The sequence below is a fragment of the Pterocles gutturalis genome, unplaced genomic scaffold (genome assembly GCF_000699245.1).
Source record: "Pterocles gutturalis isolate BGI_N339 unplaced genomic scaffold, ASM69924v1 scaffold39799, whole genome shotgun sequence".
Classification (NCBI taxonomy): Eukaryota; Metazoa; Chordata; class Aves; order Pterocliformes; family Pteroclidae; genus Pterocles; species Pterocles gutturalis.
In genome coordinates this window covers 1-16,042 of record NW_010134808.1, presented here as the reverse complement: position 1 = coordinate 16,042, position 16,042 = coordinate 1, and the positions used below count along the sequence as shown (strand labels likewise).

The window sequence follows — 16,042 nt, the reverse complement described above, 5'->3', positions numbered from 1 at the left end:
GAAGATTAAATATTCCCTGGAGTTTTTCAAGGTGAAATAACATTCCCTTGAAAGCACGTGTAACCGGCCTTCCACCCTCCGCAAGCACCAGCCTGCCTTGCAGCAACCTCTCTGCATCTGTGCTGAGTTGCAAATCAGGCACAGGAGTTAATTCCAGGCTTAACATCGTGTCCATAACTTCCTATCTCAGCCCTGCCCTTCCCTGTTCACCTAGCAGCCACCTGGCCTCACCATGCTTGTTGCCAGCGGCTCCCAGACCTTTTTGGCCTCCCACACCTTTTCGGACAATACCTCTGTCTAAAAAGCATCTGGCAACGAACAGGCAGCTGCTGGACTCAGAAGAACGAGCCGAGCGCGTGTACGCCCTTGGGAGGAGGATCCAACTCCTCTCCCAGAATTTTTTTCATGCAAAATACTCACAGAGGTCTCAGGAACCAGCGGGAGAGTCTGCCAGGGCATCAGGGTATCAGCTTAAAAACCAGACCCTTGCCTTCATACCTTTCAGTTTTCCATCGAAATTGGGGTTGGTGGCAACCTTGAGGCCCGGGTGAGGTAAGAGGAAGCAGGAGATTTTGGTGAAGCAGGAGTGGATGTGCTTTCTGACGTTCTGCAGCTCTTCGTGCTGATTTCCTGAGACCTGCGAGAGACCAGTTTGGGGTCAGTGGGCTTCCTTCTGATGGGGACACTGGTAACACCGGGCCAGCGGTGCTGGCAGGAGCACGGGGTACTCCATGCTGTGGCTGCTTACAGCAGGGAAAAAGCAACAAAGAAGGACATCCCGTAGGGGTATGTCGCCTGAGGAGAAAGACAAGGTTCTTCCAGTGACCAAGGAACTAGGGTATCTCTGACCACACGCCCTGGGACATGTTATTATCATTTGGAAAATGTGTACGGCCATGTATGACTGGAACACAAAAACATTTGGGACTTCCCACTAGGGCCTTTCTTGTCTCCCCTTTAATTAGGTCTCTGCACTACCCAATCACCCATGCATTTCCTGATTAATCCCAGCGGAGCCCTTGCCTATCAGTGTTACTGTACAACTACCTATTACTAACACATCGTTCCTGGTCTCCAGGGAATCTGCTGACTCCCATCTCCAACGCCTCTCCCAGCTGCTCCCAGCAAAAGAGCCCCAAGGAGCCTGGGCTAGGCAGCCTCAGCCCTCCCCTGAACGTGGCAAAGAAATTCAGCCTCCTAAAATGCCTCTTCTGTGATTTTCATAGAATCATAGAATCCCAGACTGGTTTGGGTTGGAAGGGACCTTAAAGCCCATCCAGTGCCACCCCCTGCCATGGGCAGGGACACCTCCCACCAGCCCAGGTTGCCCAAAGCCTCATCCAGCCTGGCCTTGAACCCCTCCAGGGATGGGGCATCCACAGCTTCTCTGGGCACCCTGGGCCACTGCCTCACCCCCCGCACAGGAAAACATTTCTTCCTCAGAACTCATCTCAACATTTCTTCCTCACATCTCATTTCCATCTCCCCTCTTTCAGCTTCAAACCATTCCCCTTGTCCTGTCCCTGCACCCCCTGATCCAGAGCCCCCCCCATCTCTCCTGTAGCCCCCTTTCAGCACTGGAAGCTGCTGGAAGGTCTCCCTGGAGCCTTCTCTTCTCCAGGCTGCACACCCCCAACTCTTTCAAGCCACTGGAAAAGTGTGACCGTGACCAGCACCTCTGCACACTGCAGCTCACACCTAAGGGCCAGTGCTGTGGCCACCCAGCTGAACCCTCCCCAGTGCCGGTGCTCTGCACCCCATTCCCTGCTCCCTGCCTAGGATGACACTCTCCAGGGGAGTTGTCTCCCCGACCAAGGTCTCACCCTCATGCTCCGTGGCCCTTCCACCCAAGCAGCTGATGGCAGCGCATCATCCCTGGGTCATGTTCCAGATTTGCCTCTTCGCTCTCATCGCCCACATCGTACCCCCAGGCCAGCACTGCTCATTAAATGAACCCAGATGAGAAAGAACGCACCTTCAGCCGCTTCTCCAGAAATCTTGCGCCACCGTCAGATCCATAGGAAAATTCATACGGGAAGCTCCAGTCACGAACCAGGAAAATAAGGGACTAGAAAATGGAGACAGAAACACAACAGGGTCAGTCAAAGGGAGTAAAAATCACCAGCTGCTCCAGCTTTGAAAAATTCATCTTTCAAGGGCATTGCTGTTATTTGTTGCTAATCACGGGGCCAGGAGTGGCTAACTCTGCTGTACATTACCTAAAAGGGGCTCACATGGGAGTTCAGGGCCCCCTTCCCCACTGCCACCACTCACAGCAGCCGACCACACTCAGCCGTCGGAGCCCTTTTTTTCCCCCCCCCCTGCACCCTCACCCCAACCTTCACACCACAACAAGACCTGGCCCCGAGTCTCTGCCCAGTCCAGCAGCAACCCACACCCGTACTGGTGGAAAGACCCCCCCGTGCAGGGCCATCCCAGCGTGGCGCTGAGACCGCGCGGGCTCGCTGCACGTGTGGAGCAAAGGGGGAGCAAGCCCAGGACTGCTCTGCGGGTTCGCTGGGTGGTGCTTTGATTCCCCAGCTTGAAGAATAGCATCAAGCATTTAAACTGCAAAACAAGAAAGAGATATTTGCTAAGCAGGACAAAAGGCAACGCGCTCCCTAATTCCAGCCGCATTTAGTTCCATCCTATGGGAATTTTACAGGCTCATTTTTTCAGCCTTTTTCACTGGGCAGCCTTCCAGACAGACTTTTAATGAGAAGCAGATGCAGGCTAACGAGGGGGAATAAGAAATCACTGGCTTTTGTAATCGTTATTGAGGCATTCAAAGTTCCTATGCAAGAAATAAATAAATACCAGTACGGTCAACTTTTAATCTTTAAAAAAAAAATGTTTTCAGAAAAAATCCTGTCTCCAGTGTCTCATTTGTGCAAGGAACCTACATCCCATGTAACAAACACAGGGTTTGGAGGGGGAAGCCCTGAACACTGAAGCCCAGGAGGGTCTGGCTGGGGTGCGCATGAATAAGCAGGACAGCAAGTGGAATCCATTTCGCTGGAATTTCTCTAAAAATTGTCTGTGTTTAGAACAAAGATTTAGTGGAGGGAGAGAATAGATTTCCCCTCCTTATTCCTCTTCCATAAAACATCAGGAAAGGTTAAAACAAGAGAGAGAACAGTGAGTTAGCCATTCCTACCGGCACAGCAAGCCGCAGTGACTGCACCCAGTTAGCTGTTCAGGACACGCTGTTCTTTCTAAGACCATGAGATGCTTCGGAGACATGGTCATGTTTAGGACTTTTCCACAAACACATTAAGCATGCCTTGCACTATTTGACTCTGGAATTATTTTCTTTTTTCTTAAGCAAGATTGTTCCAGACGTGCTGTCTTTACCAAGCCTCATAGCCACCCTCAGCCCCTCCAGCCTCGCAAACTCCCAGGCAGCATGCAGCCTTTGCTAAAGCATCGTGACCAGGACCGGCGTCTGGCGAGGGTGCGTGGGGCAGAGCAAGTGCTGAAGAGGTGGGATGGAGCCGTGGAGAGGAGGCAGCCGAAGGGAAATGTTAATTTTTCCATTGCCAAGTCTTACTTCCCTTCCAGCAGGATCAGCGCAACTGGCTCGCTATCGACACTTTCTCTGCACTCCCAGCTTGGCAGCACTCTCCTATAGGAGCTGTTTTCCAAAGCCTCCTTTTTACAGATTTATATATTTTAAGGACAAAAGAGGTTCAGTTTGTTTGACTTAACCTGGAACCTCACCCAAGCAACTCAAGCTGTAGACTCTCTGCTGCAAAGAGAGCTGTCTCGGTTTAGAGCCTGCAGCTACCAGAGAAGCCCCTGCACGTCTCGTTAACCCCACCCTAACCACCAAATTGTCCCCTCATTAACAGTGTGCTCCTCTGGTTTTGTCCAGCCTCAGCTGCAGACACTGAGCTGCACGCTGCCCCATCCTCCCCACTGGAAAAGCAGTTTATTTACCATTCTTCTGCTTCCTAATAAAAATGCTTTGCTGTCTTTAAAAACGTGCTTTGCAGGAGCAAGCCCACTTTGCGGTGTGGACAGATCTCTGCTGCTCACCTGGCCACATCACCATCGATCCTTCTGCCAAATTTTGTCACATCTGCAAGGATTACCACCAGTTATTTGATATTTTTCCCCAGATCGTTAATGAAGATGATAGCGCATCAGAGAGACCCCGGGGGGGGAGCCCCAAGGAAACGCTTCAGAAGGATGATGATTGCTAATTAAGATCAGTTCGGCGTGCTCTGTCATCTATCAGTTAATGAGTTTTTAATCCATTTACAATGGATTCAAACAGATAATGCTGACTTGGTGTGTTGTTCACTTGCTTTTAACCAGCCTCGTAGGGAGATAAGGCTTACAGACAGCAACGTATCATGGTGACAGCTACATTTATCAGCCAAACTCGTGGTCTTTTAAAGATAATAGGGACGTTTGACAAGACTTGCTATCCACAAACCTGTGTGACTGGACAGCAATTACAGTCCTTGGTAAAATCTGAGCCTATTATCCAGTCCTAATGACTTAAGCATATTTAGAAGTTTCCCCTTACAGCCTCCTTTTTACTGGTGGAGGAGGAAGCGTTTCACTTTCACTGAAATATTTGGCTACATTATCCTGATAGTTTTTAAATAAAGAACAGGAATTTGATGTCTGGCTTTTTGCTGTACCATGTTACAGTTTTCTCCTAGCTCTTGCTACTACAAGTCATATATTTTTACTGGTAACTCTCACATCGTTTATCAGCCATCTGCCCATGCCAGCATCCAATAGACTCTCAAAGCTCCCCAAAATCTCCATTTGTCCATTTGTTGTATTTTTTAACCTCTTAATTTTATTTCCACTTCCTGACCACAGGCACCCTATAAACACCTCAGGCCTTCCAGGATGGTGGTGAGGACGGCAATTCTCTTTTTATGCTGGAAGGCAAAAGTAAAATAATTGTAACCCATTCCTAATTACTCTGCATTTTTACAGCATGTTTTGCTCTCTGCTCTTTTCCACTTTGGGAAGCTCACAAACCCCCATCCAGCTACCACCTAACCTACTCTGGATGCCAGATGGAAGCTGGACCAAGCCACTGGGACTGCCAAAGAGCAGCTGTTAAAAAAAAATTACTTGTACAGGACAAAACCAGAGCCCCACAGAAGGTGTTTTCCTTCCATTTAACCACCCTGATCATGCAATGAGCCCTGTGGTGTGAGGACACATGGGGACCTCACAGCATCACTCCCTCCGTCCCCATGGGCCCTGCTCCCTGCACCACACCTGGTCCTAAAGACCCCCAAAAGCTTCGAAACCTCTTCAACCACCTTCCCAGCCTCCAAGGTGCACAGGACTTGGTGCAGCCATAATCAAAGCCGTATGAAATCATTATGTGATCTGTTAAAGGACTGGAGCGTTAGTGAGCTGCCATAGCCATGTCATGGGTTCCTTCTGCCCCTCTGCGTTCTCTTTGTCTCTTTTTGTTCATATTCCCTTTCCTACCTTAGGGGCTGTCACATCCCACCACTCTCCCAGCTGCTCACAGCTCTGGTGTGCAGAACAAGCTCTCCTCTGCCCGACACTCTCCCTTTTTTGAACACCAGCTTTCACAGGTTGGGAAGCAGCAGGGCGAACAGATGTCCCTTATTTGAATTTAAAACCCCACTTAAACCAAGCCTTCCCGTGGCTCTGCTGTCGCTCGTGAGGGCTCTGAGCTAATCCTCATCCTTTCATTTTGTCAGGAGCAGGGATTCCCGGGGAAGCCAAATTCAAACCTCTCAGAGTGAAGGCTGGGCAGAGTCCCTGGGTAGAAAGCACGACAAACCTGACTGCTTTCCAAGCCCAGCAGGACACCTGGCAGGACTGGGCAGGGCTCTCAGGATGGCAAGGGTTCAGAGAGGAAAGAAAGAGGGATGTTGGATGTATTTGGAAGCCTCTCTGGGGGCAATGAAGCACAAAGCCTTTCCTTTGCTGCAGCTCAGCCAGTCCCCAGGCATCCCCATCTCCTCCTTGTTCTGCAAACTGCAGTGACACCTCGTGGTGAAGCCAACCAGCTTGGGGCCAAGCCACCTCCAGCGGAGGGACATGCGCTGGCCAGGACCTGTGGACTCACCTGGAAAGGTTTCAGGAATGTCTCCTCCATGGCCAGCCGACCATACTCAGTGAAAAGCTGGAAGGAGAAGCAAAGAACAAGAGGACTGTTAGTTTGTCAGTCTGCATGGGCAGGCAGACGGCTGTGGGCCACAGGCACAGCAGCAAGGGACGGTTTTTGTCTCGAGGCTAAAAGCACCATTTGCAGAGCTGGAACAGAAACTGGCTGGCTGGGTGCTTTCGGTTCACAGAGGCACACAGAGCTGTTACAATCACCATCCTGAGCCCCCACATGAAAGACCTAAGCCTGGAATTTTTGGCTGCCAAATCTGTGAAAAATGGCTCAAATCAGCTGTTTGCTGTTGGTTTCACACCAACCAGAAACTTCACATGCTACAGGGGACTGCTGGAGCCCCGCTCTCTTTAAACACTCCAAGAAGAAGCGGAAATGAATTCAGAAATAAGTACTTTGCCTGCAAACCCCCACTGTGCAAAGACTGTAAGATCAACCTACCAGCAAGATTTGAAGCCTCTCCAGTCTCTCTGGACTGTAATTTCTAACCAAAGGCACAATAATGTATTTCACAGATGCCTAAAAATAGGCCAACATGTTAAACAATAATGGCTTAAAAACCAAACTGAAAGATCCGAGTTGCATCGGTTAAGTTCAATGTTAAAAAGGCATTATTGTTAAAAATATTTACTGACTGAAATGATACAAGATTCTTCAGATGCTGATTTTTCCAGCTAGACTTTTGCTTTTCTTTCCCTTTTCTTAAGCTCCTAGAAAAACCTACCTCACAAATCAATCAACAACCTAAACAGAAGAGAAAGCTAGAGGTAATACCAGGAAACGGGCAGGACACGTGTGCCACAAAAATCCAATTAGCTGCTTGTCTCCAACAGTCAGGGCTGTAATTACCCTTAGGGGTCACCGGTATTGAGCCAGCACCAGATGTCAATACCCAGGCTTATAAACAGCTACCCAATTCTTTGAGCTTCTCCTAAAAATCCAAAGATCCTCTCCTACAGCATGAACAGTGGAACTTTTACCTTCAGCTTCACTGTCACTTAAGTCGAACGAGCACTTTTACTGCCCCTACTCGTGGAGCAGCAGACGGACGCTCGCAGCAGCTGGAGTACAGCCAATACGTGGTTAACTACCCTGGATCCCTCCCTACCACCAGTCACTTCAGCCCCTCGCTGCAAGTCCTTGCATGTTTGCAGCCCCATGGGTCGGTCCTGGCCTCTGATGGGTCTCTGCTCCCCCGGGAACCCCAGTATAGTCCCACGGAAGGACACACAGACCAGCGTGAGCTGTATCCAAACCCCTCCTGGCAGACCTGTGCTGGGTGCTCCACACCGAGACAGTCTGTGGTGGGTTCTCTGCCCTACGCAGTCTGTTTGATGCTCCTCTAACCAGCACCAGAAAGTCAACTTAGCCCTCGCTGGCTGCAGCACCACCCACGACAGCCTGTCCCGTGCACTGTGGACATAAGAAGGGACACTGCCTTCCACTTTGCAGCGGCCTCATACACAGCTGAAGACTGTCACCACCTCCCCTATCAGCCACTTTTGTCTGAACAGCCTTGGTTCCTTCAGCCTCTCCGTGCCCTCCAGCCACCTGCTGCAGCACCAAGCATGGCTGTGGGCCATTTCCAGCTTCACAGATGATCAGCCTTGAGGAAAGCACATGTCCCAGAGACAGGAACAGTCCCTCCTGGCAAGCGGCCCATTGCCTGCCCTGCCAAAGGACCAACCACCCCAGGAAGCCACGCTACTAGAGTGTAAGCAAGACAGGTTTCAACCCAAGGAACTGCTCCTCCAAGCCCATGAACCAATATGAGAGTTGGGAAACTGGAAAACCCTTTTGTGGCTCCGAATGCAAAAGCACCTTTCCAGAGCAACACAGCTTGCAAGCACGGAGTGTAACCCAGGCACCCCAGTGCTGCAGAGCAGCAGGGACAAGGGACTTACCTGCAAGTGCTGCAGATCATCCTCCTGAACATTCTGGGACAAGTTATAAACCTGCATTTAAAAATAAAAAACTTTAGAACACTTAGAATGGCCTGTACTTCAGACCAGCATGTGTGTCAGTGTGGTTAAAGCCTATGACATTACCATGGGGACACAGCCAAAGTCCCAGCTGGCCCATGATGCCAGCACAAGACAGGCTCCACTCACAGCTGTACAGACAGACAAGCTCGCTGTACAGCAAAACACTCCAGCACTGGAGCACCAGGGGCTGTTATCCCCCAGCCCAGAAGCCTGTTAGGTCCAAATAATGTTTCATGTTCATTTTTACAAGGTGCTGAGCTCTGTACCAAGACACAGCTTCACTCCATTCATGCTGTCCTCCAAGAGGAAAAGCTGGATGGTAGGACAGGAAGCCCTATGTGGTTACTGGTGCGTCAACACCTCTAGCCCAGAGCTTTCTCCAGCAGCACTGAGACAAAATCACCCCCAGTTCCGCAGATCAAAGTCTTTTCCTCTTTGTAGCTGGAACCAAAGGGAGGTATCTGCTGCTGGCCCTGCTCTTGGGGTGAGATGAGGAGATGAGATGGTTCCCTGTGATGATGGAGTCATGTGAATCCTGCGCTCAGTGCAGCCACTGCCTCTCCCACCAAAGGCCCTGGCTAGCTGCTGTGTTAGGCTGGTGCCAAGCTACTGGGTTTTTGCCACCGCCTTTTAGAAAGTGATTCCTGGAGACATCCCCCTTCTTACCTGTATCGAGCTGATCATTGTGCTAAGGGCAAACACGGTGGCGGAATCCCGCAGAGTGGACTGGCTGTCAAAGGTCCCCTGCGTGTCCATCAGCAACACTGCAACCTGAGAGACAGAAAGCTCCACGTCAGCTTGGGTGCACCCGTTCAGCACCTGCATCCAGGTAAAATCACTCTCAAATGCCACAGGGGTCGGGGCGTGAATGTCAGCTGCGTTATCGTGCTGGGAATCTCACTGCTTCTGCCTCAGACTTCTAACTGGTGGAGGGCAAAGGAGAAAAGCAGCCCCAGTCACTCCTGGCAGTGCAATGACTGCAGCAGGCAGCGAAATGAATGCTGTCCAACGCAGAGGAGGGAACTGCTTTGCTCCCCAAATACTTGCTGTCAGTGTGGATGGGTCTTTTCTTGAGTCTGCATTAGCTTCATGTCACAGAAGCCAACACAGGAGTGTATTGCACCTCCTTGACCCAAAACACATTCAGCCAGCACTAGAAATCACACCGTGAATAATTCAGTATCCCTTTGGCGTTGGGCTCTTCATTAAACAGTAGATGAACAGAAATATTCCTGGCTATAAGTTGAATTTGCAGGATGCCCCAAAATCCAGTTTGCATTGTATTTGACCACCCTGAATGAAGACATTCCATTTTACAGCTACTGCTCTAGGAAAGGGGAGAAGTTTGCAAGGAGCTCAGATTCAAGATCCCTGGGAATGGCAGAGAAATAAACTCTGGGATGCCCAGAGTTAGAGGGGCACCTAGAGAGCACATCAGGGACCCCCAGACATCACATCAACTCATTGCATTAAATCCATTCATGCTAAATTACAGATATGGTATTGAAAACTTTCTCTAAACTTGCACAGGCGTTTGAGCCACCTAAGACAAGGCCAGAGAGTCTTACAAAAGCTGGAAGAGAAAAATGAGCTGGCCAGCAACAGACAGCTATGCAACAGAGAAGCACACACCTTTTTACCATCGGGCTTGTCCACCAGGAAAACTTCGCTCCATATCTGAATGCCGGTCGTCTCCCGCTCAGACCCTCCCCTCCAGGAGAAACCAGTCAGAGGCTCGTTGTAATCTCCAACCCAGTCCACTGCTTCCTGCAGGTAGGAACAGAAAAAGTTGCTGGAGTTCTCATCTCATTTTGGTTTTACACTTTTCCTCTGTGCTACATCCATGTCAGTGCTGGAGGGGGGATAGCCCCTATAACAGAGGTTTCCTACAGGGCAGCAAATGTGAACATCTCTGCTCCAAAGTCAAGAGTCCACTAGAGACCCTCTGGTGCACAGGGCTGTGGAAGGCTTTGCCCTATTTTATTTTGTGAAACCCATGCCAATGAGAGGCTTGAGCGTTCCTAGGGTGTTCCATGGGAGCAATGAGCAGCAGCACCATGCCCCTGGGAAGAGCCACCTGCCACCTGAGCTGGAGCCATACCTTATTGTACATATACCGTAGCATAAAGTCCATCAGGAATGATTTTCCTTTTCTAAAAGCTCCAGCAACAGACACAGCCACGACCTCTTTATCTCTGACAGCCTCTGAGAGGAGGATGTTTTTTCTTCATCCAGTTCAAAGGAATGGTCATCTTTGACGATGAGGACTTGCACTGGTCCTGCCTTCCTCACCGATTCCTCCTCCTCTGAGCTCCACTCATAAGTCTTCTCTCCAAAACTACCTGTGTAAACAAGTAAAGCAAGAGCTGTTAGGTTCCTTCTGCAAAGTGCAGAATCACAGACAGCAGGGCTAGACAGGGTGGGAACAGGCCAGTGAGCCCAAATATCCATCCCCAACCAGCACTGTTCAGAGCAAACCTGTCCTCAGACATCTCAGTGGACACTCCATGCCACTCTGGGGCCATCTGTCCGCATGGCAAGAGAGTTCCCTGCTGGAATTTCCCTTGATGAAACACTCATTACTTTTTGTCCTACAAGAGTCGATGTGGAGAACAGCTCACTCTCTTTTTGCCTGCAACAGCTTCTTCCATACACAAAAACTGCCATAACACCTCCGTTAGCCTTTATGCAGGGTATAACATCTCCCTTTAGCTTTCCCTCTGCTGGACAAGAGAAGTCCGAGCTCCCCGTCATCCCTTGGTACCACAGCATCGAGGCATCTGACTGCTCTCCTCTGGACACTACCCACCGGGTCCTTCCTGAAGGCTGTCTCACAAACGGATGCAGCATTCAAGCGGAGGTGTCTAACCACCTCATATCTCTGATAAAAAATGCTGCCTCCAAGCACCCTGTGTGACTGCTGTTTCTGTAGCAACGGCAGAGTCCAGCTCCATCTCCACTCTGCACTAATGCTCTAAGTGTACCCTTTTGCTTCTACCAGCAGGAACCACGCCACGAAGCCAGATGCCCATCCTGATAAAAGCCACTTCTTTGCTCCCAAGTGGAAAGCATACAGCAGAGCATGGGCACTGCTCGCTTTCCCGCTTTGAAATGTTAAGGTTCCCCTCAGAGCTGCTCCCTGGTACGGAGATGAGTGCTGCCCAGGCTGTTTAGCGTTCATATGGCTTTACCAGAGGGTCTCACCTCCCCACCGGGACAGCGGAGAAGTGACAAGCACGATATCGCAGCAGGAGCCTTTGGAGGGGACAGGCAGGGACCCAGCGTTCGGTCCCAGCATCTGCTCTCAGCGATGGCAGCATGCCAGGCAGATACATATCACCCAAAAGATCCTCCAGGCCACACCGCTGAGATGATTACAGCTTTTAACAGCCGCAGGGTCCGTTTGGGCTGCTTCGTGTACCTGCCACAACACAGGAGACGGATGCGTTTTCAGACCTGCCATCCAGAGACTGCAGCCCTGGGGTTTGCAAAGAGCCGGCCAGCTCCGGTAATTTTCCTTTTGTTGTCTCCAAACTTCCTAGCACAGGAAAGTGACACTAGAAGTGATTAATCATGCCAGTCAGCTCACGTACAGCCACATGAAATCTCACCAGTAGAGAAGGGAGAGTGTGATGGAAAGCTCCTCCACATTTCTACAAAAACCTCCCAGTTCATTGGCTCGGGCTGCACGTTTCCAAACACGCTGGCCTCACGTTAAAACTCCTCGGTCTCTGTTTCAGACCCTGACCTCGGGAACCCAGTTCTCACCCAGTCCCAGCTGTTTCAAAGCACAAGGACTACGTGTGCCCATGTTAAAAGGCAAGCTATAAACACCAAGAGGAATGGGGTTTGCCCATTCTGGGCCTCTCCATAAAGAAACCTCCAGCAGCAACTTCATATTTTAAATAACAGCAGTGCTTTTGTACGAGTTGCTGATTTCCTACCATCCTGAAACAAAATATCGGGATCATTAAGCCTGGTTGCTAGGGGATGTCTGGTGGCTCTCAGACATATACTATGAGCTTTCTTTGCTCACAGCTGAAAGACAAAGATCTTTTCTTCCCCATGCTTGGAAGTTTTTTTAGCAAAACAAAAGTCCCAAACGCTCTGAAAAGATAGATTCTCCACCAAACTGCAGCAGCCAGGGACCAGCAGCACTAAACTCCCTGCAAACACCAGCCTCTGCCCCGTATCACTGCTTGGGGGCCTCCAGAAAAAAAAAAAAAATTCCTGTTTCAAATATACAGACCCAAGATCCAGGCACACATTGCCAAATGACTTGAGAAATGAAGGCCTCCAAGAGCAGTCAGTCCTCTTGCTGCACGCACCAAACACCGGCTCGCATGCTCTTTTTAAGTAGTGCCATGCTGCGAGTGCCACAGAAAGTCTACGATAGGAAATACCTCCTCTCCCGGGGCGTTTCCCAATGCTCCGCTCAGCTGAGTCCAATTTCTTTCTTTTTTCCTTTTTACAGCTGCACAGAAAGGCCAGTGGAGAGATCCTTGTATAGGATGTGACTCATGGTGGAGGCAGGAAAAAAGTCTGTGAATCAAATTCAATCTAAACATTTCTGACTGTAGCCAAGCCTTTGGGGTGCAGGTGAAATAACTGTGCCACCTCCCCAGGCCAGACGAGTCCCTCCTCTGGGCACAGAGAGGGCAAGAGGGACCAGCCAGAGCGCCCAGCTGGGTACCCAGATGGGTATGTTGATTTCCCAGTTCACTGGAGATATCAGGAGAAAAGCAAGTCTCTGAACTAATTTCAGCCCTGTTATCTCTGCTTCTCTCATGTATGCCATCTGCAGACAAAACTCTCTTATTTCCATGTGACTAAACTTCTATATTCTGTTTATCAGATTATCTGCCACAGAACCAGAGATCATCTTGTAAACCGGCTGCACATTACTGGAAATTAATTATTTTAATAGGTCTTTCCAGCATAAATTAGGTATGTGCTTTGAAAGAAGTTGTACCTGGCAATAGCAAAACATTATCTGGCCAAAAAGGAAAGGAAGGAGAGCTAAGCTTTCCTGAACACGCTCTTGTTTTTACTCATTTTCTAACTTGACTCCTCCTCTCTGTCGGCTCTCTCCCGGCACCTTGCAATTACATCAATTCTCAAGCTGCTTATTCAGAAATCGACAGGACGCAGTTCCTTTTCCCCATTTTGTAACAGCTCATTTCCATGACTCTACAGCGGGGTGGAATCCACGGCTCTTTTCCATATGGTGATTCAAAGTGGAAAAGTGAAGGAGATCAGAATTTGCATTCGTACCTACTGGGCTGTCAGACAGCAGCAAGGAAATGGCCCCGTTCACGCAGGCAGCCCCACAGTACAGGATGTACAGCTCATTTTATTAGAGTCTAAGGAAAAAATAAAGCATTCTTCAACTGCTGTAGGTTTTATGTACGGTTAAGACGAAATAAATTCAAACAGCGTATTTCACGTTGCACCTGTGTACAGTCTGACAGCTGATGGCTGATGTATTTAAGCTCCTACAGAAGAATAAATTAGATCAATTACATGTCACTAATTATGCAACATACCTTCGGTGAGTGCTTGCTTCAGCCTGTTCTTTCTTAGCTACGGAAGAACAGGTCACAGAAATGCTGATTGCTTTCCAGAGACTGACTAATAAAGTCAGCTTCTTCCTTATATGAGTTTGCACAACAAATACATTTCATTCCAGAGACCAAAATGTAGCCGTGACCCATCATCTGTGCAAACACGGCTGCTTAACCAGACCTTGAGAAAGCCAATTTGCCAGCCCCGCTCTTGTGCTCTCTCGGATCCCAGGAGCCTTACCTATCCAAGCAATGCCCATGAAAAGCAGCCTAGGCCCCGTTTCCCCCCCTAAAATACACGGTTGTCATGCGGTGCTGCTATTCTGAGGGGATTTGAACCAAAATTACTGCATGGAAAAACAGAAACTACCAAAGAGAGGTTTGATGGGAAGCTTTAACTTGTTGTTTCCCTGCAATGGAGCATCCCTGCATGGAACAGGCTAGGTTGCTTGCCAGCAGCCCTCTAGGGATTAATTCGATCAGCAGCGATAGCTGTGCGGATCCTTTCTGAAGCTGTGTTCACCCCAGCTGTTTACCGTACAAATGTATCACAGTGCCACCAATGATACCCTGAGCCAAGCACTGAAACAGACCTTACAGTCAAGGCTTCATCCCTCTGCACATTCTCCAGAGAGCTTCAGCTTCCAGAAAGCTTATCTGCCCTCTGCAAATGGCACTGGCAAAGAAAGACATCTCTCTCTAAGCTGCAGTATTCCTTGCACTTATCACATTCGGCGCGGCTGCTGCCGTGACATGAGTTCTGCTCATTCTATTCATGCTGAACTACCTCTGCCGCACGACAACCAGCCAGCAATCGTGAGCAAGGCTGAGCAGCCCGGGAGAGTCAGCATCACTCTGAGCATGCACCAGACATCCTCTCCTTCCCTCTGAGACAGGCGTGCGCAGAGCTCTGCATCTCATCTAGCTAACAAGGGAAAGATGAGAAATAAAGCATTGACACAAAGCATATATACTGGACAGTGAGGGCAGAGGGGATGTCGTTGAGCAATAACCTGCATCGATCCTGCACAAAGGATCAGATGGGATCCAGCACAAAGGATGCATGGCAGGGCACAGCTGCATCCCGAAGTGCTGAGACTGCCACGGGAGCCTGGCCTGGCCAGCGATGAGTTAGCAAATTCCCTCAGCGAGGGGATGCCATACGGTGTCTAGACGGAGGTGTTCCCGGGAGTGTCTTTGAGAGGACGGAGCAGGGACGCCTGGCTGGGCGAAGCCCTCTCTTACACCCACCTCTGCTCTGCAATCCTGCCTGCACTGCACCCACCAAGGGTTCCTGGTGGTCTGGGAAATGGAGCGCTGAACGGGAAGGCAGAGCCAGACCTTCTCGTGCCCAAGTGGGAAACCACTTGTACCTCCCCAGACTGGATGGAGAGATGCAATCCCAGCTCTGCCACCAAGCAAGGTGCAAGGCAGGCTCTCGATTTTGGGGGAAATCATGAGTAAATGACACAGCCCGCGATGAAGATCTCCAGCTAGGGAGCTGCAGAGCATTGCTTGAAACAGGTGAAGAAAACAGGCATGTAAAAAATTAGCCCTGTCCTTCAACAATCAAGAATGGCAGGTAAAAAGCCATGCTTGGTAGTCATTTGGGGTTTCGCTTTGAGATCCCAAGCTATCCTCTCCAAAGGCAGGGTGAACTCTTACACCCCGGCTGCACAGCAGTGCTAACACCTCTGCCCAATGCACTCCCAGGCGGTCCTGGCGAGCACCCCGCTTCTCAGCACCCCAGGATGCCCGCAGCAGGGAGCTGGGTAGGGTGGGTAGTGCAGCCAGGCGTGGTACTCATCCTTTGCTTTTTTTGGAGCAGTGCTAAGATGTAGAGTCCACCTTCTTCCCGCCAGCCCCAAGCCATCCAGCTGGCAGCACAGCAGCTTCGGCTACAGCGTGGCCAACTCAGCCCCTCTTTCCCATTGGCAGGCGAAACACGGAGACGGGTGATTATGCTGATAACACGAGTGGTTTAGGACCTTCCTGCGTGAAAGACTGCTGACAGAAACAAGAGCTTGGATGATTACTGGCCACCAAATGTGTCTGTTACAACAGACACATCTCAAATGCCAAAGTCCAACGTGGAACTTTTCAACGATGACACCTACTACCGCTGAGGTGAAGCTACGGTGCCCTGGCTGGCTCTGAAACAGCAGCGATGCCCACCACTGCAAAATTCTCTGGCTGAGTGAGTTACTAGCACGCTTCAGAGGCACAGGCACACAACTGCCTTGGGAGGAAAGCAGATCAGAGATTTTTCTACAAGTTTTTCAGAAGTTTGAGGTCACGTTATACAGTTACACTGCTATGTCCATGCCAGTTCATGCGTGTCCTGGGTTCAGCTGAGACAGAGT

At 50.0% G+C, this 16,042-nt stretch overlaps 1 protein-coding gene across 1 annotated transcript in view; it reads right to left on the bottom strand.

Moving 5' to 3' along the window:
* The window catches only part of LOC104467793 (atlastin-1-like), a gene marked incomplete at its 5' end in the record, with an annotated part of 18,791 nt that extends 8,334 nt beyond the window's left edge, over positions 1 to 10,457 (bottom strand). The window contains 8 exon segments of the mRNA XM_010081696.1: positions 499 to 637; positions 1,976 to 2,068; positions 6,080 to 6,136; positions 8,035 to 8,085; positions 8,782 to 8,886; positions 9,748 to 9,882; positions 10,217 to 10,341; positions 10,344 to 10,457. Coding sequence (XP_010079998.1) covers positions 499 to 637; positions 1,976 to 2,068; positions 6,080 to 6,136; positions 8,035 to 8,085; positions 8,782 to 8,886; positions 9,748 to 9,882; positions 10,217 to 10,341; positions 10,344 to 10,457 — 819 coding nt within the window.
* Positions 10,458 to 16,042: the final 5,585 nt, after the last annotated feature.